Below are 24,832 nucleotides of genomic sequence, written 5' to 3' on the forward strand. Positions count from 1 at the left end.
AACCATCACAACTCATCTCTAGGGGGCGGTTAGGTGGCACAGTGGATAGAACACCAATCCTGGAGTCAGGAGTCCCTGAGTTCAAATCCAGCCTCAGACACTTAATAATTACCCAGCCTTGTGGCCTTGGGCAAGCCACTTAACCTCAATGCCTTGCAAAAAACCTCAAAAAAAAAAACTCATTCCTATTCTATCCCCCCTTCAGGAAGCTCATCTATTGAGAAATGCTGGCCCTTCCTAGCAAAAGAAGTTTCATCATCCAATGGTATTCATTGGGATTCTTCAGAGTAGGCTTTAAGATCAACACCACTGGATTTGGAGGCAGGGAGTATGGGTTTTCACACTGGGTCAGTCACTGATGTTTTGACCATAGACAAACCACTGAGATGTACTTGTCAATTGAGAGTGTTGGATATGACCATTTTCACAGGCCTTTCAGAGTCCCAAGTGCCAGCTTCCATTCAACCTGTCCAGGGCTTCAAAATCAGCTCCTACAGCCAGTTCACACCCTCTTCTCAGGAGTCCCTGCTTAGAAGGCCTTGGTGGTTTCAGTTCCTCAGTCTTTCCCCCTTTGGCATCCAGCTCAGAGCCCTAGGCAGCAGATCTCCATTTCCTACCTTCCTTCCCATGCAACCCTCATGGCCCAGTCAAAGATCTGATTCCTTCTGTCCCTCCCTCTCCACTACTCAGCACAAGGGGCCCCACGCCTTATTCTTTTCTGTCCTCCTCAGCACCTAGGCATAGGACTAGAGTCTCTTTTTCTCTTTCATGCTCAGCACTGGATCCAGATCTCCAAAACTCTTTCCTACTCCCCTCAGGACAAAAGAAAGGGACCCGGGTCTCCTTCTCTATTCCCCCTTGCTCTAGTTCAGGGACAGAAAAGAATCTGGTGGAATTTTTGCTCCTTTGGGATAGGAAGAGCTTCAGATGCTTAGTGGGTGATTAATAAATGGTTGTTGATTGATTCTCCCCAAAGGTCCAGCCCAAAGCTCAGGGCCCAGAGACAGCACAGAGCTCTGGCTCTGAAGGCTGCAGGACACAGGTTCTCAACCTTGTTCTGACACCACTAGAGTCACCTCAGTGAAGCCATGTGACTTCCTTGGGTCTCACCTGTAAAATGGGGGGAGGGGTTAGGTTATATGACCTCTGGGGTCCCTGAGGCTCCAGAACCATGATCAATAGGAAACATTATCAGCACTTACCACAGTGGCTGATAAAGAGTAGGTATTTATTGATTGACATATTGGAATTTCAAAATAGCTCCTCTTTTCAAAGCTCTGTGCAAGGATTGGGGATTAAGGTCAGTGGGACAAAGTCCCTGTCCTCAAGAAACTTACTTTATCCTGGGAGACACAGTCCATAAAAAGGTTAAGTGGGGACAGTCTGTACAGCCTGCACAGGAGCAGGGTAAGAAGGGATCACTCAATCAATAATCATTTATTATTAAAAGCCAGACACCAGGTTAAGTGCTAGGGATAGGAAAAGAAGCAAAAGACAGTCCCTGACTTTGAGGAACTCCCAGTCTAATGGGGAGACAACATGCAAGTAAATGTATCCAAAGCAAACTGTGTCCAGGATAATTAGGAAATAATAATCAGAGGGAAAGATTTGGGAAGGGGGGGGTTGGAGAAGTCTCCCAAGGAAGGTGGCATTTTTAGTTGGGACTTAGAGAAAGTACGAGGAATCAGTGGCTGAAGCAGAGGGAGAGAAATTTTAGGAACAATCAAGAGATGGAGGGTCTTGTTCCAAGAACAGCCAGGAGGCTGGAGTCACTAGATCCAAAAGTACTTGAAAGGGGCAGGTTATGAAGGGTCTTGAATGCCAAGCAGAATATTTCATATTTATTTCTAGAGGCAACAGCAAGCCACTGGAGTTTATTGAATGGGTTGGTGGGGTGACTTGATCAGATCTGCATTTTGGGAAAATCATTTTAGTAGATTCCCACATCTAGCAGGTTATTGTAATAGTCAAATGTGAAGTGATGAGGTCTGTATGGTGTTGGAAGGTGGGGCAGCATCAGAGGAGAGAAAGGGACTAATACAAGGGTTGGTACAAAGATAGAATTGACAGTCCTAGGCAGAGATTGGATATGGGAGATGAGAGTTTAGGATGATTCCCAGGTGGTAAGGATGGCAGGTGGTAGTCTACTCTACAGTAGTAGGAAATGTAGAAGGAAGGGTTTGGGACTACCAAGTTTAAAATGTTCTATTGGACATCTAATTCAAGATATCACAAAGTTAGTTGGAGATATGAGACTGGAGATCAGTATAGAGATTAGGGCAAAATGGATAGATTTGAGAATCATCAGCATAGAGAAAGAAGTTCTGTGGGAACTGATGAGATCACCAAATAAAGTAAATAAAGGTCCTAGGGGACATCTAAAGTTAGAGAGCATGAGATGGAAGTAGATCCAGCAAAGGAGGTAGAGGAGGAGAGTTAGAGAGGTGGGGGGAGAAGCAGGAGAGAGGGGTGTCCTGAAAACCTAGAGAGAAGAATATTTAAGAGAAGAGAGTGATCAGCAGTGTCAAAGACAGCAGAGAGGTCAAAGAGACTAGAGATTGAGAAAAGACCATTAGATTTAGCAATTAAGAGATCATCAGTTATTTTGAAGGGAGTCAATTCATAATTACAACTCTGCTGAGCATTTAACCATTCTCACTCCACCTAATTGTACTGTAATTTAGCTTCCATCTCTATCATATTCATAAGGATAGGAAACGACAAATGCTATGCTGAAATCTAGGTTAGAGATTACACTCTTCCTCTGATCCAACTTAGTTTAATGAGAGGAAAGAAAGCAGAGGTCCCTATTGAAGAAGCCCTTTTCAAGGAGTTTAGCCACAAAAGCAGAGGAGATATAGGATAACAATTAGTGGGAATGGAAGGATCAAGTGATGGGTTTCTGTTTTTATGTTTTTCAGGATGGGGATAGGCATCTTTGTAGGCAATAGGAAATGAGCCAGTAGAGAGTGAGAAATGGAAGATGAGTGAAAGAACAGATATGTCAGAAGGGAAAATATGTTGGAGGAGATGGGATGGAAAAGCCACTTCATCAGGTGAGTGAGACAGGGGTCAGGGAGGAGAGAAGGTAGGAGGCATCTGAATGACAGATGAGGAAGAAGGGAGGAGTTCATGATCAATAATCTCAAGTTTTTTCTGTAAAACGAGACAATGTTCTCCATTGAAAGAGTGTGGGGAAGGGGAGTCAAGGGAAATTTGAAGAGTTTTGTTAAGATTTGCAGTGAAGAGTGGGATAGTGAGTTGATAGTGAGCAGCAGGCTCCAAGTTAGAAAGAAGTCCCTACCTCCTGTAACAGCCCATTCCCCTGTGAGGGGAATTGTTCAGAAATATTTCTTTATACAAACCTAATCATTTGTCTCCACAATTCCACCCACTTAAGATTCTTTTGAACCAGACGTCAAGTAGAACAGATTTCTCAGGATATCCCAGTCTTTTCTTGTCTGGGCCATATATTCCCTGGTACTTCAAATGTTCTTTTAATGGTACAAGACTGGGAGCCTTTCCTGACTGTCATGATGTCCTTCCTGAAGTGTGGTACCCAAGACACGGACACAAAAACACAGAGGTTTGTCTGGATGAGGTCAGGAGACCTTTGTCATGCCTTATCACAATAAATTGTGGATAATCTCCAAGCCTCATTAACTGTGTAAGAGGACACTAGCTTTTGGGGTTGTCTCCTAATGGGGTTCTAGTCCACTATAGCCCAGTAAGGATGCTAACCAGGCAGATTGCTGTCTAGTCATGTCTCCCCCTGCTGACGAAGTTTTATTTTTAAACCAAAGCATCAGAATTTACATCGATTCCTTTTATATTTCATCAGGGAAAATTCAGTTCCGTCTTCTTTCCTTGGGAGGTCTTTTAAGCTATGGATTCACTTTTCCAGCGGGCTAACTATTCTCCTAAATATAATTAGTGAGTATACTAACTCTGCTAGGCTAGGCAAATCTTAACAAAACCTCTTCAAATCACTGACAATAGCTAAGCCACTTAAAATGACCCTTTGTGAAAATGTAGGTGAATGTTCTGGCATTCACCTGACAGTCTAGTAGTTCTATCAAAAGGAATATAAGGTTAAGCTGGCAGGACCTGTTAAGAATTCTGAATCATCTCTACTAAGTGCACTTTCTTAAACATCCATTCTAGAATTTGACCAGGAATCAAAGTCCACTTACAGCTTTGGGTTTTTTCTTTTTTTTAAATTGGGACATTTTCTTTGTCCTTCCTTCAGGATCACATCCATTCTCCATCATCTTTCAAAGAAAGCTACCAGTTCTTTCAGGATTCTAAACTTAGGTCTGTCTTTTCTTGTCCAAAGATCTTTCTTCTTGGGACAAAATAACTGAACTGTTCTTCTTCCGCTCCCTCTTCAGTTACCATAAACCTATCTATTCATTAGACTAAAACCTCATGCGGATTTAGTTCTGGGGATCCTATCTTTTCTCAGGACCACTGAAAATCTCTTCCCTAATTCTAAGGTGTCTTTCAGACTATGTGACTTTTTTCTCCTTTTGTATCAAATTCTGAAATGAACTACTCATTTCCCTAAAAGGTTCCCATCTTTCCCAACCCAATGAGCATTTCCTCCAGTGTGATGAGACTCAAAACAGAAAGATTTCCCTCATTTATTCCTTTCTTGAAGGATGAAATGAAGCAGTAGACCAAGAGCAGAAAGTTCCAGCAGGTGTGTGTGTGTTGGGGGGGAGAATTGATGTTCCCTGGGCACCACACTCTTGTGCCCCTGTGTAGGCCAGTGCATTATTACATACTAAAGTCAGTAAGTCTGAAATGTTGAAACACCCTCTGTGGCCATGCAATCCAACCCTTATCTCATCCAGGCTTTACTGAAGGCTTCCACTGGTAGTCAATCAACTCCCTCCCAAGGCAGTCTGCTTCTAACTCAGTGATAGAAAGCTTCTTCCAATTCTTTTCTGATTTGTAGCCTAAAATTTTCCTCCCACCTCCCTGAAATCCTTTTGTCCCTCTACCCTCTGGAGCCAAAGGGAACATTTCTAATTGCTCCTTTATTCAAATGTCTTTCAAATATTGGCAGACAGCTCTCCGGTCCCCCAAGTCTTTTTTTTCCTTTGAATACACCAACCTGGTTGCTTTCCCAAATCTTCACAGGGCAAGGATTCTCCGGACATCTTTGAAATTGCTTTGCCTTTACTTGCAGGCACTTGGCACCAAACACACTACGTCAAGCCTGGTAGGCAAATGTTTTTGGTGCCTCATTGTCCCAGTGGTCTTCCTCTAGCGCTTCTCCAACACCAGTCTTTCCTGAAAGGAGGTGCCCAGAACCCAACACGAAGATCCAAGTGACAGTAACTTCCTCCTTAAGAGGCGGAGATGGGGATGGGGAAGCCTGTTCCGCTTGGAGTTCCAGGATTTGGGACCGAAACGCCCGCACTTTGATTCTGCAGTTTGTCCTCTGCAGCATGAGGAAGTTGGACTTGCACTTGTAAGACGTTCGGAGCCTTCTTTCCGGCTTTGGTGCGCCCTGGGGTTGGCGTTCCTTTGCTGGGCCAGTCGCGTGGACCCAAGTTCGGCCTGCAGTCACGGAGACCCCTGAGCTCGGTTTTCAGGCTCATGACTGCCCGGTGGTGCCACGGGATGGTGCTAAGGCCGCATCCTGCCTCCCTCGCGCGATGCGCGGCCCTGGCCCACGCCGTGCCTCACTTTACCTGGGCCATGGGGAGCCCGGGGCTCGCCTCTGGGCCGGTGCCCGGGGGGCGCCCACCAGAGCTCGGGCCGGCTCGGGCTCGGCCCGCCCAGGCCTGGGGACCCCGGCCTCCCATTTCTTCTCCCTCCACGGCTCCCCCCGCCCCCGGGGCCGCCTCGTGCCAAAGCTGCCCCACCCCCCGGCCGCACTGCGCCCCCGGCTCCCCGGGGCGGGGGGCACCCTGAGGGGGACCCCGCGGCCTCTCTGCCCAGTCCCGGGGGGGGGCGAGGACGGAGCCGGCCCCCGGCCCCCGCGACACCCCCTGCCGAGGAGCCCCGCCCTCCAGCGCTGGGGGGGGAGGCGGGCCCCCCAGCCGGGCCAGGCCCCGGGCCCCGCCTTTGGCCCAGGAGCCCCAGGAGTCGGGGGGCGCTTCTTGGCGCTGGGCGGCTGCCAGACGGGGACACTGAGGCGGCGGCCCGGGGCCGGGCGGGATGCGATGCAGGCCCCGCAGAAGCCACACACAGGACGGACACTAGGGGGCGGGGGGGCGGGGCTCCGGGAACTCAGGCCCGCGCCGACCCCTCCTCCCCTCCCGCCCAGGTCAGTTGGGGCGGGCCCGTGGCGGCCCCGCGGCCTCCCATTGGCCGAGGCTCCGCGGCCCGCCCCCTCCTCGCCTCAGGCCCCTCCCGCGGGAGGGCCAGAGCGAGCTCCCCCGTCTCGCTTCCCATTGGTCCGTCTGGTCGTCACTCCGAGTTCTTTAAAGCGTCGGCCGGAGGCAGGGGCCCCTTGGGAGCGGGCCCGCTCCGGAGCCTCTCATTGGCCCCTGCCATGGCCAAGAGGCGGGGCGCGAGGTGACGCGATGACGTAGCGTGCGTGCGCTCCCTCGCCACGTCCCTGCCTCCCCTGTGGCCGTCTGTCGCGCGTTGGAGTCAGCGCCGGAGGAAGAAGCCGCCCTCAGGTGAGGAGGCCTTCGGTGCCGCCATCTTGGGCCGGACCGGGCCGGGCCTCCGGCGCGGACCGCGGGAGTGGGGGGGGGGGGTCCGGCGGCGGCGCTTCCGGGCGCCTGCGGGGTTCCGCCCGGGCTCGAGGCCTCGCTCCCTCCCTCCCCCGCTCGGTCGCGGGGCCTGGGCCAACGGCGGGGGCGCGCGTCCACGGCGAGGCGACGGCGCTACCGCGCCTGCGCGGCGCCCGCCCCTCGGCCCTTGGCGTCCCGCCGGCGCCGGCGCGCGCGCGCGGCCTGCGCCCTCGCCCAGCAGTTTGGGACGGGGATTGGGCAGCGCGCGCCCGTGGCGGGACCGAGCCGCGGGAGCGAGCTCGGGCCCGGGGCGCAGGCGCAGTAGCAGAGCCCGCTGCCCCCGCCCCGCCGGCCCCGGCCCCCCGCCTCACCCCCGCCTCTGCCCGCAGCCAGAAGCGGACGGTCCCGGGCGCCCCCCGGCCCGGCCCAGCTCCGAATGGCGGCCAACGTGGGTGACCAGCGCGGCGCCGAGTGGTGAGTGGGCAGTGGGCGGCGGGGGGCGCGGGGGGCGGGGCTGGCCCGCGTTCCAGCAGTCTGTGAGGTCACGGTCACGGCCGTCCCCGCAGGGCGGCTCAGTACAGCCTGGGCAGCGGCCCGGCCCGGGACGGCGCCATGGACGCGCCCATGCACGAGAACCCCGAGTGGGAGAAGGCCCGCCAGGCCCTGGCCAGCATCAGCAAGGCGGGCGCCACGGGCAGCGCGGCCAAGAGCGGCGGCAACGGCCAGGTGGCCGCGGCCCAGGTGAGGCGGGGGCGGGCCCGGGGCGGCCCAGGTGAGGCGGGGGGCGGCCCGGGTGAGGCGGGGGGCGGGCCCGGGGCGGCCCCGGGTGAGGCGGGGGGCGGGCCCGGGTGAGGCGGGGGGGGGCGGGTCCGGGTGAGGCGGGGGGCGGGCCCAGGCGGGGGGCGGGCCCGGGTGGTCGGGGGCGGGCAGGGCGGCCCGGGGGAGGAGGGGGGCCAGCCCCGGTAAGGCGGGGGGTGGCCCCGGGGCGCCCCTCACCGCCCCGTGTCCCCCCAGTACGTGGCCCAGGCCGACGCGGCGGCGCTCCAGCAGCAGCAGTACTACCAGTGGTACCAGCAGTACAACTACGCCTACCCCTACAACTACTACTACCCCATGGTGAGTGCTGGCAGCGGGCCGGGGGGCGCGGGGGCCGCCCCGAGCCCCCCTGACCGCCCCCCTGTCTCCTAGAACATGTACCAAAGCTACGGCTCCCCCAGCCAGTACAGCCTGACCGCCACCTACGCCGCTGCGGCCCCACAGCAGGCGACTACCCCCGGGCAGCACCAGGGAGCCCTCGCCCAGGTGAGCCACCCCCGAGGAGCCCGAGGCCCGCAGCATCCTGGGGGGCTCTTTCTACTTCGGCGTAGCTCCCCTCTCCCCAGCATTTGGCTGCCACCTCTTGGGATCTTCGTGGGCTCCCAAGATCCAAGGAGAGTCTCCAGGCCCCTGGATCATGTGGAGTCATGGAAAGAGGCCTGGGCCCCGGGCCAGGAGACCTGGCTTAGAGCCTGGCTCCTGGCACTTGTTGGGGCATGCTGTTTGTGTATGAAGAGATGGTTTGGGCTGGATGGCCTCTCTAGTCACTCCTACCAAATCTCTTTTCTGAGCTTGCCTTTCCCTCTCCACAAATTGGGGATCCTCTGGCTCCCCCCAGGGTTTGTGTGTAAGAAAACTGTATAACCCTGGAAACACTCCACTTTTTGATTGGCTCCAGGGAGGAACATTGTGTTTTTCTGTCTTCATCTCTAAGGGTCCTTCCTGCGACTTCTCCTACCCCTCAATTACACTCAGAGCTTCAGGAGTTCCTAACCATGACAAAATTCCTGGTGATTCTGAATTGGGCAGGCACAAAAAATAAATGACAGGTTTAATAATTTCCCTTACAAATGAAATTTTACACATTTTTTTGTTATTATTATTTGGGGGGCTTAGCAGGGCAAATGGGGCTAGGTGGCTTGCCTGGGACCACACAGCCAGGTGATTGTTGGGTGTCTGGGGCCAGCTTTGGGCTCGGGTTTTCTTCTTTTATCGGTTGTGCAGGTCTATGTTTCAGTAATTTATATAAAAAGTCATTTATACAAAAATAAGAATATATTAAAAAACAGAAATGAAGCTTCATCAGCAGTTCAGGGTTTTCCAAGAGAGCCAACTCTATTCTGAGAAAGGGCTAGAGGCTTCATGAGGCTGTCATTGGAGTCTGGGAACTTCCTTCCTGCTCCACTTTGCTTTCCCCAAAACCAAATTTGTGAACTGTGGGTTCAAACTCAAAAAGGAAACTGTTCTCTGTGGGTCACACGTTAACATAGGAAGAAAAAAGTAAACTCATCTAATGTTGTTTATCTTATAATAAACACATCCTGGTGACATTTTCATCCACTTCAGGCAGGCCTCCTTTGCAAGTTTTGTAAGCTGAGTAGCCAGGGCCAAGAGTTTGAAGTTGGGTTTCAACTTGATTTGGGCTCTTTAGACCTCCCTTCAGAGATCACCTTTCTTTTCCTCCTAGCCTCCAGTTCCTGGCATGGAAGAGACGATGTCCTACCCAACCCCTCCTCAGCAGTTACCGGCGGCCCAGCCTCCCCAGCCACCCCCACCCCCCCAACACTCGGGTCACACTCTGGGGAGTGGGGCTCAGCCTGGGGCCTCCTCAGCTCAGCACGGGCAAGCGAGCCCGGTCTCCAGTCAGGCCTATGGGCAACATGGTTACTCAGAACCTCCCAAGCCTAAGAAAGGACAGCAGCTGTGGAACCGTATGAAACGTGAGTTTTGGGGGGCTTTGTTGTCAGGCTACTTAGGGCTAAAAAAGGCCCTGATTGTCTAACGTGAGCATTCAGTTCTAGGAGTTCACTGGAGGAGGGGCAGGTTTTGGATGCATCTCCTCCTGGAATTGCTTCCTCCCTTTATAAACCAGGACCAAGGCTTGCTCTTCTTCCCCAAGGGTCTTATGACCTAGTGGTGCATCTTCCTCTCGTCTTCTCCACGGTCCTGGAGGTGCATCAAGGGTCACCTTGGCCCTTATTGTTGCTGTTTTCCATCTTCCCCAGAAGCCCCAGGAGCAGGCAGCGTCAAGTTCAACATCCAGAAACGACCCTTTGTGGTCACCAGCCAGAACTTTAACTCTAGCTCCGAGGGGCAGCACAGCAGCTTTGGGACCCAGGCCAATACCGAAAAGCCACAGAACCACAGGTGAGTACCACGTTCCCCAGCTCTAGATCCGAGCCTGCCATGGTGTCTCCCATTGAGTTCAGGGGAGGGTCTCGACCAAGCCAAGCTTCCTTTACAAGTCTCCTTCCTCTCCGTAGCATGCCCACAAACCGGAACTTATCGGGGAAGCCTGAGGACTGGCCTCAAGACATGAAAGAATATGTCCAGCGCTGCTTCACTGCCTGTGAGTCTGAAGAGGATAAGGACCGAACGGAAAAACTGCTCAAAGAGGTCCTGCAGGCCCGACTCCAGGATGGCTCGGCCTATACCATCGACTGGAGCCGCGAGCCGCTGCCGGGGTCAGTGGGGGGGGGGGGGGGGCTCCATGCAGTTGTGTCTGAGCTCTCCAGTTGGCTCGTCTTCAAACCGTTCTCAGTCCCTTTTGTTTAGTGACCTGTTGTGCCTCCTTCCCCCAGTGCAGCTTACTCAGCTGGAGAGAGGAGGGCAGGCCCTCACGAGACTTAGCCCTGGCTGGTGTCCAGGTGGCAACTACTGCCAGTCACTGGGTAATCATCTAGAGCTAAGGCTTGAGGTGACTTCTCTTTGCCTTTCCTTTCAGGCTAAGCCATGATGCCGTGACAGAGAGCCCCAAGAAGAAGCGGTGGGAAGCCCCGTCCATTCTCCACCCTGCCCGGGGAGCTGGGGGGACGCCTCGGGGCGGTGGAACTCAGCCCCAGCGGGGGGCAGGGGGCACTGGGAGCGCTGGCCGGGGGCGCGGCAGCAGCTTTGCCACCAAGTTTGGAAATCGGAATGTGTTCATGAAGGATAATAGTTCTTCCTCAAGCACAGACTCCCGTTCCCGTTCCTCCTCCCGCTCCCCTTCCCGTCATTTCCGCCGCAGGTAACGGGAATGGCATGGGGTGGTCGACTGGGCCAGATGGAGCCTAGGAGACAGGAAAGCCTTGCCTCTGTTGGGCCTCGGCCTGACCCCACCCCCCACTTTTTCTTCCTCTTTACCCCATGTTTGCCTGTAGTGACTCACACTCGGACTCTGACAGCTCCTACTCAGGTAGTGAGTGCCACCCGGGGGGCCGAAGAAACCCACCACCCAAAGGCCGGGGTGGCCGGGGTGCGCACATGGACCGGGGCCGAGGACGTGTGCAACGTGGAAAAAGGTGAGGGCACAGAGAAAGAAGAGGGGTGTCCTTTTAGGGGTCCAGGGCTTCCTGGTAGACTGCCACGGCTTGGCCGCTTCCTAGGGCGTCTCCAGCAGCAGCATCTTTGTGGCTGGGGCTCTTCGGTTTTCCCACTGTGTCCTCACTGCCCTTGCCTGGTGACCAGCTTGGACGTGTCTGACAGGCCTCTCTTACAGGCATGACCTTGTCCCCACCAAGCGCAGCCGCAAGAAGCCAGCGGCCGCCATGGAGTGTGAGGACCCGGAGCGGGAGTTGAAGAAACAGAAGCGGGCAGCTCGCTTCCAGCACGGGCATTCTCGGCGCCTACGCCTGGAGCCATTGGTGCTCCAGATGAGCAGCCTTGATAGTGGGAGCACTGACCCCGACTGGAACGAGCTCAAGATTGTGGGCACCTGCCCGGACATCACCAAACACTACCTCCGGCTCACCTGTGCCCCAGATCCCTCCACTGTGAGGCCCGTGACTGTGAGTGCGATTCTTGGGACCCTTGGCCTGGAATGGGGTTGGTTGGAGGGGGTGGGGGGGGGGGTGTCCCTGTGATGGCCCAGGGCGGCAGGAGTGTGTCTAGGCTGCTGTGGCCGGCCTGGAGTTCTTGGCCTGCTGCCAGTCCCTGATCTCTTCCTGTCTCCCTGTGATTGAGGCAACTTCTACCCCTTCCCCCAGCCCTTCAGTGGCCTGAGCCCAGAATTGTCCCCTCCCCTGCAGGTGTTGAAGAAGTCCCTGACCATGGTGAAGTCTCACTGGAAGGAGAAGCAGGACTATGCCTTTGCCTGTGAACAGATGAAGTCCATTCGTCAGGACCTGACCGTGAGTCCCAGGGACTAGCCAAGGGGGACCGAGGCGGGCTGAGGGGGCCACCAGGGGAGTTGTGCCTGGAACCTCTGCTTCCTTCTCAGGTACAAGGTGTACGAACAGAGTTCACGGTGGAGGTGTATGAAACCCATGCGCGCATCGCCCTTGAGAAGGTGAGGAGGGCGTGAGCCAGAAGTGGCCTCTCAGCCCCAGGTGGTGGGTGTTCCTTCAGCCTGACCCTCATCCATTTTTCTGCCATCCCATGTCCACCTCGCAGTACCCTCCGTCTTCTGTGGGTCTCCCTCCTTTGTGGCACGCTTGCTAGTCTTCATGTGCCCTCTTTGTCCTCTCCAGGGTGACCACGAAGAATTTAACCAGTGCCAGACTCAGCTCAAGTCGCTGTATGCGGAGAACCTGCCAGGCAATGTTGGGGAGTTCACGGCATATCGCATCCTCTACTACATCTTCACCAAGAACTCAGGGGGTGAGCCAGGGCTTTGTGGGGCCGGGGGTCCTCGTGGAAGAGATGGGGCACTCACTCCTCCTTTGCCTCTAGACATCACCACAGAACTGGCGTACTTGACTCGAGAATTGAAGGCAGACCCCTGCGTGGCCCATGCCCTGGCACTCCGGGCAGCCTGGGCTCTAGGCAACTACCACCGTTTCTTCCAGCTTTACCGGAACGCGCCCTGCATGTCTGGCTACCTGGTGGACAAGTTTGCTGATAGGGAACGGAAGGCTGCTCTCAAGGCCATGATCAAAACGTATGTGAGGGCCGCCCAGTCCCCCCACATCCTCATTCCTGTGACTGCCCCCTCCTCACCGGCCGCCCCCTCCTCTCCCAGCTCACGTTTCACCCTTCTGCAGCTCCTTTGGCCTCTCCCACTGTGTGTTTGTCTCTTCACACCCCCTCCCCCACCATTCCTCCCAAAGCCTCTGTTAACGTGTGTCCGTCTCTCTGTTTTGGAGTTAGCTTAGGAGCCTCCCCGATCACATCTAGGATGGCCCTGAGGGGGCTTGGGAGGCCTCTGGGCCTCTGTAGAACAAGCCACCCCAGCTTGTGTCTCACTGGCAGAGCTTGCTCTCGTTATCCATACTTGTGCCTTCAGGGTAGAACCCCCCCCCACTAGGTCCCCCCCCTCAGCTCAGAGCTTCTGGTGTGGTCTCCAGAAGTGCCCCTAGGACACCTCCTTGTTGCTGGTGGTTGTGCCTCTGCCAGACAGCACCTGTGAGCCCCCCTCGGGTTTCTCCCTGCTCAATTTGGTGCCTTGTGGCGACTTTTCAGAAGTCGTGACCACCCAGAGTCCTATACCAGAGGGGCAGAGCTCCTGGGCAGTCAGATGGCTTGGGTTCAAATTCCATCTCAGATGAGTCACTAGCTGTGTGACCTTGGACAAATTGGAAGCCTCCCTGGACTTCAGTTTCCTCATCTGTTAAAAAAAAAAAAAAACCAAAGCCAGAAGGGTTGGACTAGAGGAGGTTTTCCTCCTGGGCCAGCTCAAAAGTGGGCAGTGGGCTGGTGGCATCTGGACCAGCTCTAAGCTTGCCCCTGGCTCTGCCCTGATGTATTTGCCCTTGGCTTGTATGCCCTTTTTGTTCCTGAGGGTCAGTCACTTCATCCTCGCCACTGAGCCCTTGTCTCTGATAGTGAGCCCCCTCCCCATACACACATCTGTGGGAGCCCCGATCCTGGTGTCACTGACCTGGGGCCAAGGGACTTGCCTCTGCTGCCACCTTGCATGTAGGAACTTTTTTTTGCCCAATTGCAGCCCTCAGGTCTCTAGTGGAGGCTGTGGAGACCCCCCAGTTATCTCCTAGTGTCCTGCTAACATTCCTGGGAGGGAGATTCTGGGGAAACTTGTCCAGTCACACAGCCAGTGAGTATCTGAAGTGGGATCGGAACTTGGCTCTTTCTGACTCCTGGCCTGGTGCTCTGAGCACTTTGAAACCCCTAGCTGCTGGGTGAGCCAACAAACTGAGGGGTTGAGATCCTGAGGCTCAGCAGCAGGGAGCCCCCATCTCCTCCAGAAGCAGAGGGTCTTTATACTCCCGGGCCAAGAATGATCTTGCCTAGTGAGAGATCCTGGTCGTCCGCCTGCCCTCCCCGACCAGCCGTATCCCGGTCCTGCTCCTCACTGTGAAGGCCGCGGGTGCTCTGCCCCGGCTCCTAGCTCTGAGGCTCTCAAGAGCGTTACCTAACCTCCCCTGTTCCCCTCTCTAGAGGCTCCGGTGTCGGGATGGCCAGATCCAGGGGCTCCAGCCCTTGCTGGGCTTCGGGCAGCCTTTAGTGGCATCTTTTGTCTTTGTAGCTAGCTCCACTCAATGTGGAGCAGGAGGCCCGGGCCTGACTGTTGGACAGCAGTGCCCCCCTGCAGATAGTTGTGTTTGGACCCAGTTGTGTCTGGACCGCAGGTTCGGCTCCTAGGACTTGGAGTGGGGCCGCACCTCAGGGGCCTACGGTCAGACCTTTGTTTTTAATGAGCCTTGGGGGCCGCTGGGGAAGCTAATACCCAAGGCCCTTTGGGGATTTGAACTCAGAGCTTCTGATTGGAACACCAGTGCTCCCCATGGACCCCAGGGACACCCCCCCTCCCCCCAGCCTGAGGCCTCCGGGCCTCAACCCGTGTTGGCTGTTTGTGTGACTTCCTTGTGTCCAACCTGTGTGATCTGTGCTGTCGGGAGGCCGGCTGGCCGTGGGGTGTGTGGGGTCCGTGCAGACTGCGCAGTCCGGTGGCCGGCCCGGCTTCCTCCTGCTCTCGTTCTTGCTCTGCTCTGGAGGCAGCTGGCCTCTCTCTGCTCCTCCCAGCTCCGCAGCCAGAGCTGTGGCTCCTCTGAGGGCCCTCGCGCTCTCTGTTCTTGTCCTTGCCCCCTCACTTTCCCCTAGCACCCTGCACAGGTAAGTGGGGGGAGGGTGGTTGGGGGGACGGTGACCGAAGGAGCCCGGCTCATCTCCCCCACGCTCCGGGGGGGGGAGGTCGTCCCGGAGGCCCAGTTCCCCGGCCTCGACTGCCGCGGACCCTTCGGCTGGAGCTGGGGTGGGGGGGTGGGGAGAAGCACCTGTTCCCCGTGGGTCCCCGGGCCCCTTCTCTTCCTCCCGCCCTTCATCGGTGTCTCCTCTTGTCTCCATAGCTTCCGCCCGGCGCTGCCCGTCTCCTTCGTGCAGGGGGAGCTGGCCTTCGAGGGCGAGGCCGCCTGCCGAGCCTTTCTGGCCCCCTTGGGCCTGGGCTACATGGGGCCCGACAACACCAGCATCGACTGCCGGCTCAGCGTGGCGCAGCTGCCCACCTTCTGAGCGCCTGCAGGGGGCGGGGTTGGGGCCGGGGCCTGGCCTCGGATTAGGACGAGAAGGGGCTGGTGGAGGTCTCTCCCCCCCACCCCCATCTGCGCTTACTGGTCTAAACTGGTTTCTTTGAGCCACAGACTGGGATGTCTACATGGGAGAGGTCCGGCCGGAGCCTCCTCTCTCCCCCCGCCTTTGACACCCCAGGGATATTTTGTACAGAGAATTTTTCTACGTTTTTATTTTCATGAGTGGGCTTGGGGTGGGGAGTGGGGGGAGGTTGGAGAGTGGGTGGTGGGCCGTGGGTCTGTAGATCTGTGCCCTGATCTCTCACCCCCCCACTAACACTCTCTCAGTGTTTTCTCTCTTTCTCTCCTGAGCTCGTCCCAGGCGCCCGGCCGGTGCCCCACGCCCCCCCCTGCGCACGAGGGGGCTGGGGGGAAGAAGGAAGAGGGGGTGCCTTCAGCCAGCCGGGGGGGACGACGACCCTCCAACCAGCCGCCACCCCGCTGCTCTCACCCCCCACCTTGAAGAGACTCTTGCCGCCTTTCCCCAGAAGCGGGGGGGCTCTATCTTGTCTGGGGCTGGGGGGAGTCGATTCAGACTGTACACCTACCCCCCCACCCCGAAAGGCCGCCGCAGCCAAGAGGACGTCACCACGAATGTCAAGTCGCCGTCGCCGCCGGGACCTCGAGTCTGATGCATCTCAAGTTGTATTAAGTTGTCTCCGTGTCTCCCGTCCCCCCTTTTCCTCCCCTCCCAGTGTCTGTTTTGATTTCTTTCCCCCTCCCTCTCCTCTCTTTCCCCTTCCCCTTCTGGTTCTGCACAGGTAAAAAGGTCATCCCTCCCCCTCTTGCCTCCATGGGTCACCAGGTCGCATCATTTCTTCCTTTGATATTTTATTTTTTAAATTATTTTCCCCTCCCCCTTTCTTTTCACCCCTCTTCTCCCCTCCCTTTTCTGCCATGTAACTCAATAATGTGCAATGAGATCCGAAACAGCTGGACTGTCAGGCCGCGGCCTCTCCTTTCCGGATGTCCCTGCTCCCCTGCCCCTCCCCTCCCTCCCCTCCCCTCCCCCCCTGCACCCCAGGAGTGCTGAGCACGGTTTGGAAAAAACAAGAGAAAGTTTCATTAAAGAAAAGAGAGAGAGAGAGAACCCTGGCCCTGGCTGTGCCGCCTTCTGTTCCTCCGCGCCTGGGTGGGCTCCGGCTGGGCTCCCCTCGGGCACCTGGGCCAGGGTGAGGGGGGACCCCGGGACCCGCAGCCGCGCCGGGCGGCGAGTAGACGAGGGGGTCGCGGGCTCACGTCGGGGCGTCGCTGCTGGCCCTGCTGCGGCCGCGGGGCTCCGGGACCGGCGGGCCGGCCTCCTCCTCCTCCTCCCCGGGCTCCGGGGCCGGCGGGCCGGCCTCCTCCTCCTCCTCCTCCTCCCCGGGCTCCGGGGCCGGCGGGCCGGCCTCCGCCTCCTCCTCCTCCTCCGGGCCCCCGCCCGGCCCCGCCAGCCCGTCCAGGATGGTGGCGCCGCGGCCGGCGGCCGAGCCGAAGACCAGGTCGGTGCGGGAGGCGCGGTCCCAGACCAGGCGGCCGCGGTGGCGGAAGTAGCGGACGCGGTGTCGGGGCACGGCCAGCACCCCGGGGCCCAGCGCCGCCAGCGGCCGGTCCCAGCAGAAGGCCTGGAAGGGCTCCTCCAGCACCCCGCGGAAGCGGTCCAGGTAGCCCACCGAGAAGTCGGCGGGCCGCAGCCGCGGGTCCCAGCGGATGCGGTCGATGACGGCCTGCGCCGTGCGCATCGGGGGCTTCTTGCCGCCGGGCTCGGGCTGGGCCGCGGCGGGGGCCCTGGGGGGCGGGGGGGGGCCCGGGGGCCCCGGGGTGCGCCTGCCGGCAGCGGGCCCCGAAGCGGCAGCGGCCCTCCAGGAAGAAGCGGCAGGGGGGCGGCGCGGGCTCGGCCATGCCCGGGGCACCCCGCGGGGCCGGGGCCGGGGCCGGGGCCGGGGCGCGCTGGGCTGGGCTGGCCTGGGCTGGGCTGGCCTGGGCTGGGGCCCCGGGAGCCGCCCGCCGCCCTTCCGGCCTCCGGGGCCCGCCCGCCCGGGCGGAGGCTCGTCAAGGGCCCCGGCGGCTCGGGGCGCCCCGCCTCCGCCCCGCGGGGGGAGGGGTGTCTACCGTGCCCCCTCCGGAAGTCGGGGTGTCCCTAAGGGCGCGGGCTCGGAAAGGGCCAGAAAGAGAGGCGGGGCCCCCGCGGGCGCCCCGAACCCCAAACACTGACGCGGGGCGCCGAGGTCCACGTCGATACTGCTTTATATATAAAGATTTGGGGCGGGGGCTGGCACGGGGTGGGGGCCGGGGGAGTGGCCTCCGAGCTGGGGCCCCCCCTCAGAGGCCGATGACCTCATCCAGGTCCTCCTCGGAGCCGAAGCCGGGCGGGGCGGGGGCCCTCGGGGCCGCGCCCCCGCCGGCCGGGCCCCCGCGCTCCATCGCCCCCAGCACCTCCTCCAGGAGCGAGGGCCCCAGATCCAGATGGAAGGACAGGAACGGGTCCCCCGCCGACGCCCGGGCCTCGGCCTGGCCCTCCGAGGGCCGGGGGGGCTGGGGGGCGCTGGGGGGCGGCAGCGCTGGGCGCGCGGGGGAAGGGGCGGCCGAGGGGGCGGGCGAGGGCCCCGGGGAGGGGCCGGGGGACGGGCCGGGGCCGCCGCCGCCGCCGCCGCCGCCGTGGCGACTCAGGAAGGAGGTGTCCCCGAAGGCGTCGCCCCCGCGCCCCACGTGCATGGTGTGGCGAAAGTCCCCCAGGGGGGCCGAGATGGCGTCCCGGTCCAAACGCTTCTTGGGCAGGGCCGGGCCCAGCTGCTTCAGGATGGGCATCTGGGGCGGGGAGAGGCTCGGGTCAAGGGGGGGGGCGGACTCCCGACCTGGGCCGGCGCCCCGGGAGCCCCTTGGGCAGCCTGCCTCCGGCTACATCACCGCAGGACCCTCCCTCCTCCACGTGTCCTCGGGTCCCCCCTCCCCGACGGAAATCACACCCACCTGGATCCCGCCGGACTGGTTCTCCAGTGCCAGGGCAGTGTGTGTGGGGGGAGGGTCTAGCCTGCCCTGAACACCCTCTTCAATATATTCCTGCCCCCCCCAGCCCTAGCCCACGTGGCTTCTCTGCCCTCCCACCCACTCACTGCCCCCCTTACTCTTTAGGGGGATCGTCGGGCCCGGGAGGGTCCGCGGTGCTGGCCAGCTCCCCTCTGCTGGGGCTGGGCCCCCTCGAGTCCGCCACCGGGTCTTCCTCCTTTCACCTAGCCAGGGGAGAGCCAGGAGGGGGCCTCAGGGGCCCAGGCGTCCGAGCCCCCTCCCCACCCGCACCCCTTGCTCCACTCAGGGCCGGGCCGGCCGCCCCCCAGTCGCCACCCCCTCGGGGATCCAGGCATGCCAGCCCCCTCCTACCTGGCCGGGCCCAGCAGCAGGTCAGCCCCAGTTGGAGGGGGCCATGCCAGGAAGGCAGGCGGGAGCGGGAGCCGGAGGAGTGGGAGCCTACGCCCAGTCTGGCCCCTCTCGGGGTGGGGAGAGTTAAGTTCCTGGCCCCTCCTCCCCATCCCTCCCTCTGGCAGCCCCAAAACTTTGGCTCTGGGATTTAAAGGGCCAGCTAAGGCAGGAATTCCCCCCAGGGTGCTTGTGGACCGCCCTCTGATTAGGGAGAAGGGGCGGGGGGAGGCTGCAATCTCTCCAGGGGCTTGGGAGCTAAAGAAGGCTTTGAGGGGCAGGAGGAGATGCCTGCCAGCCCCTTGGCGGAGCCCCTCCTCCGGTGCCCCCAGTGCTCGGCTTCCTGGCCTGGAATTTCCTGGAGCCTGGGCTGGGAAGAGTAATGGCTTCCAGATTCAGCCCAGCGGGGAGGGGGGGCGTGCTAGACAGGATGGAGTGGGAGGAAGAGGAGGAGAGACCCAGAACGTCCCCCCAGCCTCCTTGCATTTGCCCAGCCAAGGCCTGCCAACTGGCAATCCGAACCCCCCCCCCTTCTGTTTCCAGGAAGGCCCTCTTCTTCCCCGGGGAGCTAGCCCCAGCATCCGCTCCCTAGCTCCGGCCCCTCGCCCCCTCCTCCTGGGCCAGATCCCTGGATAACTCACTCTTTTCTCCAAGCTCAATGTCCTCCTTGCTCAATGGGGGGGGGGGGGGGGGGTTTGCTCTTTTGCAGCTCCAAAGCTGTCCTCTCACTCCCTATTTCTGTCCAGATTGGGGGATTGTGGGGAAGCCAGTTCCTTCCCTGGGGCCTCTGGCCAGGGCTCTCCTCTCCCCCAAAGCACCAGAGTATGCGGAAGCCACAGGGTCAGAGACTGGTAGCCAGAGGGACCGAACCCCCAAGGAAGAGATAGCAAAGGAGCCGAGCTGGGACCCACTCACTGGCCCTTTCCTGGAACCCCCTGTCAACCAGGAGCAGCCCAAACATCCTCCCATTCCCCAGCGCAGACAACCCAGGCTGGGGAGGTGGCCTCCCCATCCCGGGCTCCCACGGTGCCACATCTGGCTCCTCCACCCTGCTCTGTGGACCAATGGACCTGAACCAGCATGGGGGAAGCACCTCTTCCGAGCCAGGCTTGAGGCTGAAGAAACAAAACTGGGAGGGATGCAAGGCCCGGCCACCCGAGGGGCCTTTCTCGCTGGTGGCCTGATTTTTTTCCTTCGACCCTGTGAGCGCTACTGGGTGCTCTTGTCAGCTCAGTTTCCCCATTTGTAAGGGATGGATGCGCTTTCTCCGTCCCCTAGGCAGGATGTCTTGTCTTTCCAGTCTTAAAGTCTTAACGGGAATGGATGGAAGCTCTTATGGGTTCTCTTCTCCTTCTGGGCGCGCTGGCTGAGGGAACAGGGAGAGAAGGAAGGAAGAGAGCCCTCCAGGGCCAGGTCAGGGAGGCCTGTCTGGAGACGGTGGGTCCTGAAGGATGGGGAAAGGACGCACGCAGCCTTGCTCTGGGTGGACTGTCCCTTCCCGTTCGTGGAGAACTCAGAAGAAGAGAGTTGGGTTGTGGTGGCGAAACGGGTGAAGCTTGCAAAAGAGACCAGAGGGAAGGGGTGTCTCAGGGCCCCGGGGGAAGGGTCCTGAGGAGGGGGGCTGGGGCCTGGATTCTGATTCCAACTCTAGAACCTTGAGCAAATCTCTTTCCTCTCTCTATGCCTTCCCTTGGTTCGTGGACATCTAAGTCCCCAGTTAGCATTGACTGGGGAGTTCCACTGGAGTGTTTAGTGGGGCTTCCTGGGAGATTTCCATGCTTCTGTTTGGAGCCCATAAGCTTTTCTTGGCCTCTCTTCTCTTCTCTTCTTTTATTTAGGGGTTGGTTTTTTTTTTTTGTTTGTTTTGTTTTTTTGCAAGGCAATAGGGTTAAGTTGGCCTGCTGAAGGCCAAACAGCTAGGTCAGCCTCTATTCTTTAAGGAGGTCTCAGACCCAGGAAGGAAGGGAGGGAAGGAGGAAGGGAGGGAGGAAGGAAGGAGGGAGGGAGGAAGGAGGAGGGAGGGAGGGAGGAAAGGATTGGATGGAGGGAAGGATGAATGGATGGATGGATGGATGGATGGATGGATGGATGGATGGATGGATGGATGGATGGATGGATGGATGGATAGCCAGACAGACACAGATGATGGATGGACACGGGTTTACCAATATTTCTCTATATTTTATGAAACTGAGACCAGGCCAGGTCCTTGGATCTAACAGGTTCAGACTTTCCCTCTTCCTCTGCCTCATGCCTTTAGCCCCCTCCCCACTTAGGATTCTCAGAGGCGTCTTGCTTTCACTTCCCCCAGACCATCTCTGGACCAACTACCTGAGTCCAGGATCATTAGGGAGGCAATCCCTTCACCTGTGAAGCGGTTGGGACCTGAGCTTGGAAAAGAGGCCCTGGAAGTGCATGCAATTTGCCCCTCCAGGCTTGCCAGGCTTCAGCTAGAAACCCCCCTAGGACTGCCACTACCAATCCAGCCAGGACCAATCGGACAAGGTTGGACACAGTATAATCCTGGGGGGTGGCACCTGTGGGAACAAAGTTGTTATTGGCTGAGTTCAGAAGACTGAACAAAGACATAGCTCATAATTTAGAATCCCTCTGTCCATGGAATCTCTAATTTGGGGTCCCCTTTACCTCAGTAAACAGACTGAAGCCCCAGGGACAATTCAAGGGGTTTCTGGCTTGGAAACCAGACTCAGCTCCCAAGGCTTTTTTCTCCCAGTCCCCTGGGCATGGGCACTGGGGTCCTGAGTCAGAAGTTAGGCAGGGATAGGGAAATATGGAGGTCCCTCTCTGCCCTTGGAGATCTGGCTAACTCACCTGTTGGGACGTCCACCTTCTCTGGGGAAATGTGGGGGGATGTGGGAGCTCCTAGGAATGGGGAAGAGAAAAGAGCGAGGGTTAGGGGCTGGTCCACCTGCCTGCATCTGCCCTCCTCCACCCACAGTGTGAGTAACCTTTGTTCTTCCTGGTCAGTTCAGTTAAAGATCCAACCTTCTTTATATAGAGAAAGAGCTGTCTAGAGAGAGAAAGAACTGTCTAGAGAGAGAAAGCTCATAAAGCTGGTACGATGGCCGAGTTGGATGTCTTGACGTGAGAGCCGAGCCCCAGGTTGCCTCTTGTTCTTTCTCCAGTCCTTGTCATCTCCCTGGAGACAGCTCTGGCTCTAAACACTCCCTTCCCCCCCAAGGAGGGCATATGAGAAGAGATTAGACCTGGCCACTGATGGGGGACAGATGCCCACCTTGGGGAGCCTTTAATCCAGAGCTTGGAGTCTTACTTACCAGCTGAAGTCTTTGACAGATCGATCAGGGAAGGGGTTCCAAGGGTTTCTAGGAAAGGCAAAGTAAAGGGGTTTCTCTCTTCTTGGTTTCCTAGCCGCTTGATCTCAGAGAGCAGAGCTGGATGGAATCTGGCCCAACCCTCATTTTACAGATGACCCAGACAAATTAAGGGGGACACCAGTAAATCACCGGTCAACAGTGGCAGAGCCCAAATCTGGACTCTAGGTTGTTTCCAGACTCAGGGCTCTTTCCACTCCACTGCACTCCCTCTCTCCTCTCAGCTCTGCTGACTCAACTCAATTCTGGAAGCTTGCCTGCTCCCAACTCCCAGAGTCTAGGGTCCCCACCATGAGATCTTTGGCCTCTGCTGGAACCCTGAGCAGCCAGGCTGATGGGGTAGGTGGGTTTGGGGGGCAGCTTGCATCTAGCAGGAAAGGGCTCGGGGTTGCTGGGGCGGAGATGCTTTACCTTTGACCCTGAGCTCCAAGGGGTCACTGGGGGTTGTCCACAGGTAGGGTAAGTGACTATCAAAGCCATAGCACCAGTAGGTGCCTGTGTGACTGGCCTTCACCGAGGGGAGGGGGAAGTGGACGGGAGGCTTCCCTTCCCGAACCTTCCAGATGCCAGCTCTTCCCTCCTGGGCTACTGCAAACGTATCAAAGCCAAGTTCAGAGTTGCAGGAGAAAGTCACATTCTGCCCAGCAGACACCTCAGTGTCCGGCAGGATGGACAAGGAGGCTTTGGGGTACAAGCCTGGGGAGGAGGAGAGGGAATGTTCCAGGGAGCCTCCTGCTCCTTCCTGGTGATCTCTGTGTGTGTGTGTGTGTGTGTGTGTGTGTGTGTGTGTGTGTGTGTGTGGTGTATCTGTGTGTGTGGTCTGGGTGTATGGTGGTGGTGGTGGTGGTGTGTGTGTGTGTGTGGTGTGTATATGGTTTATACCACTTATGTGTGATGTGTGTTATGTTTGTGTGCATGGGGCATGTGATGTGATTGTGTATGTGTGTTTGTTTTGTGGGGTGTGTTTAGATGATATGTTTGTGTGTGGTGTGTATTGTGGGGTTTGTCCATATATGTGTCTGTATACATAAGGGGTGTGTGTGTGGGGGTGAACTTGGTGCATGTGATGTGTGTGTGTGTGTGTGTACCCAGGTTCAGTCTTCCTCTTCCTCTGGTTGGAAAATAACCCCTCCCCCTCCCAGCCCCCCCCCCCAAGCTCCTGATGTCTGGGCTCCCAGGTTCTCACCTGTCACTACCAGCTCCAACTGGTTGCTGGGTGGTGACCAGTTGTCCCCATTCCTATAGGAGCATCGGTACAGGCCGGCTGTGGCACCTGAGATTCTGCCCAGGGGAAATCGAGCCCCGGATCCCAAAAAACCAGGCACGTCCTGATAGGTTCTGGGGGGGCTCAGCCGCTCCAGGCGGTACATTTCAACTTCGGGGGGACCCTGGCACCACAGGATCACATCTGTGCCCCTGGCAACCACAGAGCGAGGCTTTGCCCAGAGGACAGGTTTGGAGAGTGTGTCTAAAAGAGAATGAGGGCCCAGATCTCCAGGGCTGTCCCCCCCACCCCATTCTTCCCCACTCTGCCCCCTCAGTCCAGAGCCCCTCTCTCCTCCTCAGGGGGTGGAGGACTCACCTCCATGGGCTGTGATCTCCAGACTCAGACACAGTCCTATGGGAGAGGATCTGATGAGCAGTAGATTTCCCTCCTGGGGATGAGGGAATGGCCCTTGGGCTTCTCAGAACCACCAGGAATCACCATATGTTTCCTGGTAGGGACCTTAAGATCTTGGAGTATGACCCTTATTTCACAGAGGGGGAAACTGATGTTCGGAGCAGGAAGGTATGAGAGGCCCAGTGGGTAGAAGTGGCAGTCAGGGTTCTGGCCAGTCCTCCAGCCCCCTCCCTCCTCAAGGTCTCCCAGGAGATCCCCTTCTCTTTAGGACCCTCTCCCACTTTCTTGGGACTCACCGAAGGAAAGTAGTATCGGGAGTGAGGAGCCCATGGCCCTGACCAGGATCTCTAGGGAAGTAGGAGGGCAGAGGGATCCTTGCCTCCTCACACCCTAAAGATGTTTAGCAAATGGGGGGGGGGCTGGGTGAGTGTGGCCCTAATCATTTGGTCTGCCTTAGGAGGAGGGTTTATCTCCCCATTCAGAGCTCCCCACTTCCTCCTGGGATGGCCATCGGCTTCCTCCTCGGATGTGGTGGTTCTCCCCAAGAACATAGGGTGGGATCTTCAAAGCTCTCCTTTCCCCCTGGGAGCTCTTGTTAGTTGGGACCTAGATGGCAATGATCCTGGTACACCCTTGCAGCACCTTCTTTGCTGCAGGCCTCAATACCCGCCCTCCACACACCCACACACACACACACACACACACACACACACACACACACACACACACACACACACACACACTTTAATGTCTAAGATCCCTTTTGGATCAGGAAGTCTAGGTTTATCTTTGCTTGGTTCTTTCCTTCCTTTTCTAGGGCTCCTTACCACACTTCTAAATGGACTGCCCTCCTCCTCCTTTCCCCTTCTCTGCAATCCCCTCCCTTCACTCCTTTGCCCTACTGATCCCCCTCCTCCTGTCCTCCTCTCCCCTCCCTTCCCCTTCCCTCTCTCCTCTTTCCTTTAGTCTCTCCCTCCATTTTCACCCCCCCCACTCCCCATCTTGTCCCCTCCTAAGGTTTCTCTGCCCTTCAAGTCTCCAGCCTTTATTGTCCTTTGACTCACATCTCCACATACTAGTGGAATTTACTCAGGAAAGGTCCATATGAAAGGAGGCTTAGAGATGATCACCTGGTTCTCTTGTTCGATGGTTGGGGCCTCCAAGGCCCAGAGAGGGAAGCAAATCTTCAGAGTTCTCCCCTGAGTCAGAAACAGAACTGGAGGCTTGGTTGGAGCAGGGCTTGTCTCATCCCAGACATTAGGAGGGAGGTGGGGGGAGGGAATGTTGGGGAGC

General features: G+C 57.9%; 4 protein-coding genes across 10 annotated transcripts; 1 reads left to right on the forward strand and 3 right to left on the reverse strand.

Annotated features, from left to right (window-relative positions):
* The first annotated feature begins 6,529 nt into the window (after window positions 1-6,529).
* LENG8 (leukocyte receptor cluster member 8) lies at window positions 6,530-15,931 on the forward strand. 5 transcript variants are annotated; one of them, XM_074219851.1, is made up of 16 exons: window positions 6,532-6,638; window positions 7,085-7,169; window positions 7,262-7,436; window positions 7,710-7,811; window positions 7,884-7,997; window positions 9,199-9,451; window positions 9,737-9,878; window positions 9,995-10,195; window positions 10,456-10,737; window positions 10,871-11,011; window positions 11,209-11,497; window positions 11,738-11,839; window positions 11,929-11,997; window positions 12,179-12,308; window positions 12,381-12,588; window positions 14,954-15,931. In XM_074219851.1, the coding sequence occupies exons 2-16, from the start codon at window positions 7,132-7,134 to the stop codon at window positions 15,114-15,116; spliced, it is 2,409 nt and encodes an 802-aa protein (XP_074075952.1). In that variant the 5' UTR covers window positions 6,532-6,638; window positions 7,085-7,131; the 3' UTR covers window positions 15,117-15,931. The 5 variants fall into 5 exon arrangements, with proteins under 5 accessions (XP_074075953.1, XP_074075952.1, XP_074075955.1 ...); XM_074219854.1 differs by having other exon boundaries at window positions 12,497-12,588; XM_074219852.1 differs by having other exon boundaries at window positions 6,530-6,638; window positions 12,381-15,931.
* Window positions 15,932-16,407: 476 nt separating this feature from the next.
* Window positions 16,408-17,053, reverse strand: LENG9 (leukocyte receptor cluster member 9). The gene is given in 2 exon segments (XM_074218452.1): window positions 16,408-16,921; window positions 16,923-17,053. Coding segments are annotated over 2 exon segments (645 nt in total).
* Window positions 17,054-17,240: 187 nt separating this feature from the next.
* On the reverse strand, window positions 17,241-19,148 carry CDC42EP5 (CDC42 effector protein 5). Of its 2 annotated transcripts, XM_074219910.1 has the most exons (3): window positions 18,530-19,148; window positions 18,277-18,381; window positions 17,241-17,959 (listed from the first exon to the last, which is right to left on the reverse strand). In XM_074219910.1, the coding sequence occupies exon 3, from the start codon at window positions 17,957-17,959 to the stop codon at window positions 17,474-17,476; it is 486 nt and encodes a 161-aa protein (XP_074076011.1). In that variant the 5' UTR covers window positions 18,277-18,381; window positions 18,530-19,148; the 3' UTR covers window positions 17,241-17,473. The 2 variants fall into 2 exon arrangements, with proteins under 2 accessions (XP_074076011.1, XP_074076012.1); XM_074219911.1 differs by lacking the exons at window positions 18,277-18,381; window positions 18,530-19,148 and adding an exon at window positions 18,122-18,229.
* Window positions 19,149-20,694: 1,546 nt separating this feature from the next.
* Window positions 20,695-23,949, reverse strand: LOC141509967 (platelet glycoprotein VI-like). Of its 2 annotated transcripts, none has more exons than XM_074219881.1 (7): window positions 23,836-23,949; window positions 23,501-23,536; window positions 23,105-23,386; window positions 22,330-22,614; window positions 21,862-21,909; window positions 21,398-21,448; window positions 20,695-21,102 (listed from the first exon to the last, which is right to left on the reverse strand). In XM_074219881.1, exons 1-7 carry the CDS (start codon window positions 23,867-23,869, stop codon window positions 20,912-20,914), a joined length of 927 nt encoding a protein of 308 aa, XP_074075982.1. In that variant the 5' UTR covers window positions 23,870-23,949; the 3' UTR covers window positions 20,695-20,911. The 2 variants fall into 2 exon arrangements, with proteins under 2 accessions (XP_074075982.1, XP_074075983.1); XM_074219882.1 differs by having other exon boundaries at window positions 20,698-21,102; window positions 22,330-22,506.
* Between the last annotated feature and the right edge of the window lie 883 nt (window positions 23,950-24,832).

The sequence above is a fragment of the Macrotis lagotis genome, chromosome 1 (genome assembly GCF_037893015.1).
Source record: "Macrotis lagotis isolate mMagLag1 chromosome 1, bilby.v1.9.chrom.fasta, whole genome shotgun sequence".
Classification (NCBI taxonomy): domain Eukaryota; kingdom Metazoa; phylum Chordata; class Mammalia; order Peramelemorphia; family Peramelidae; genus Macrotis; species Macrotis lagotis.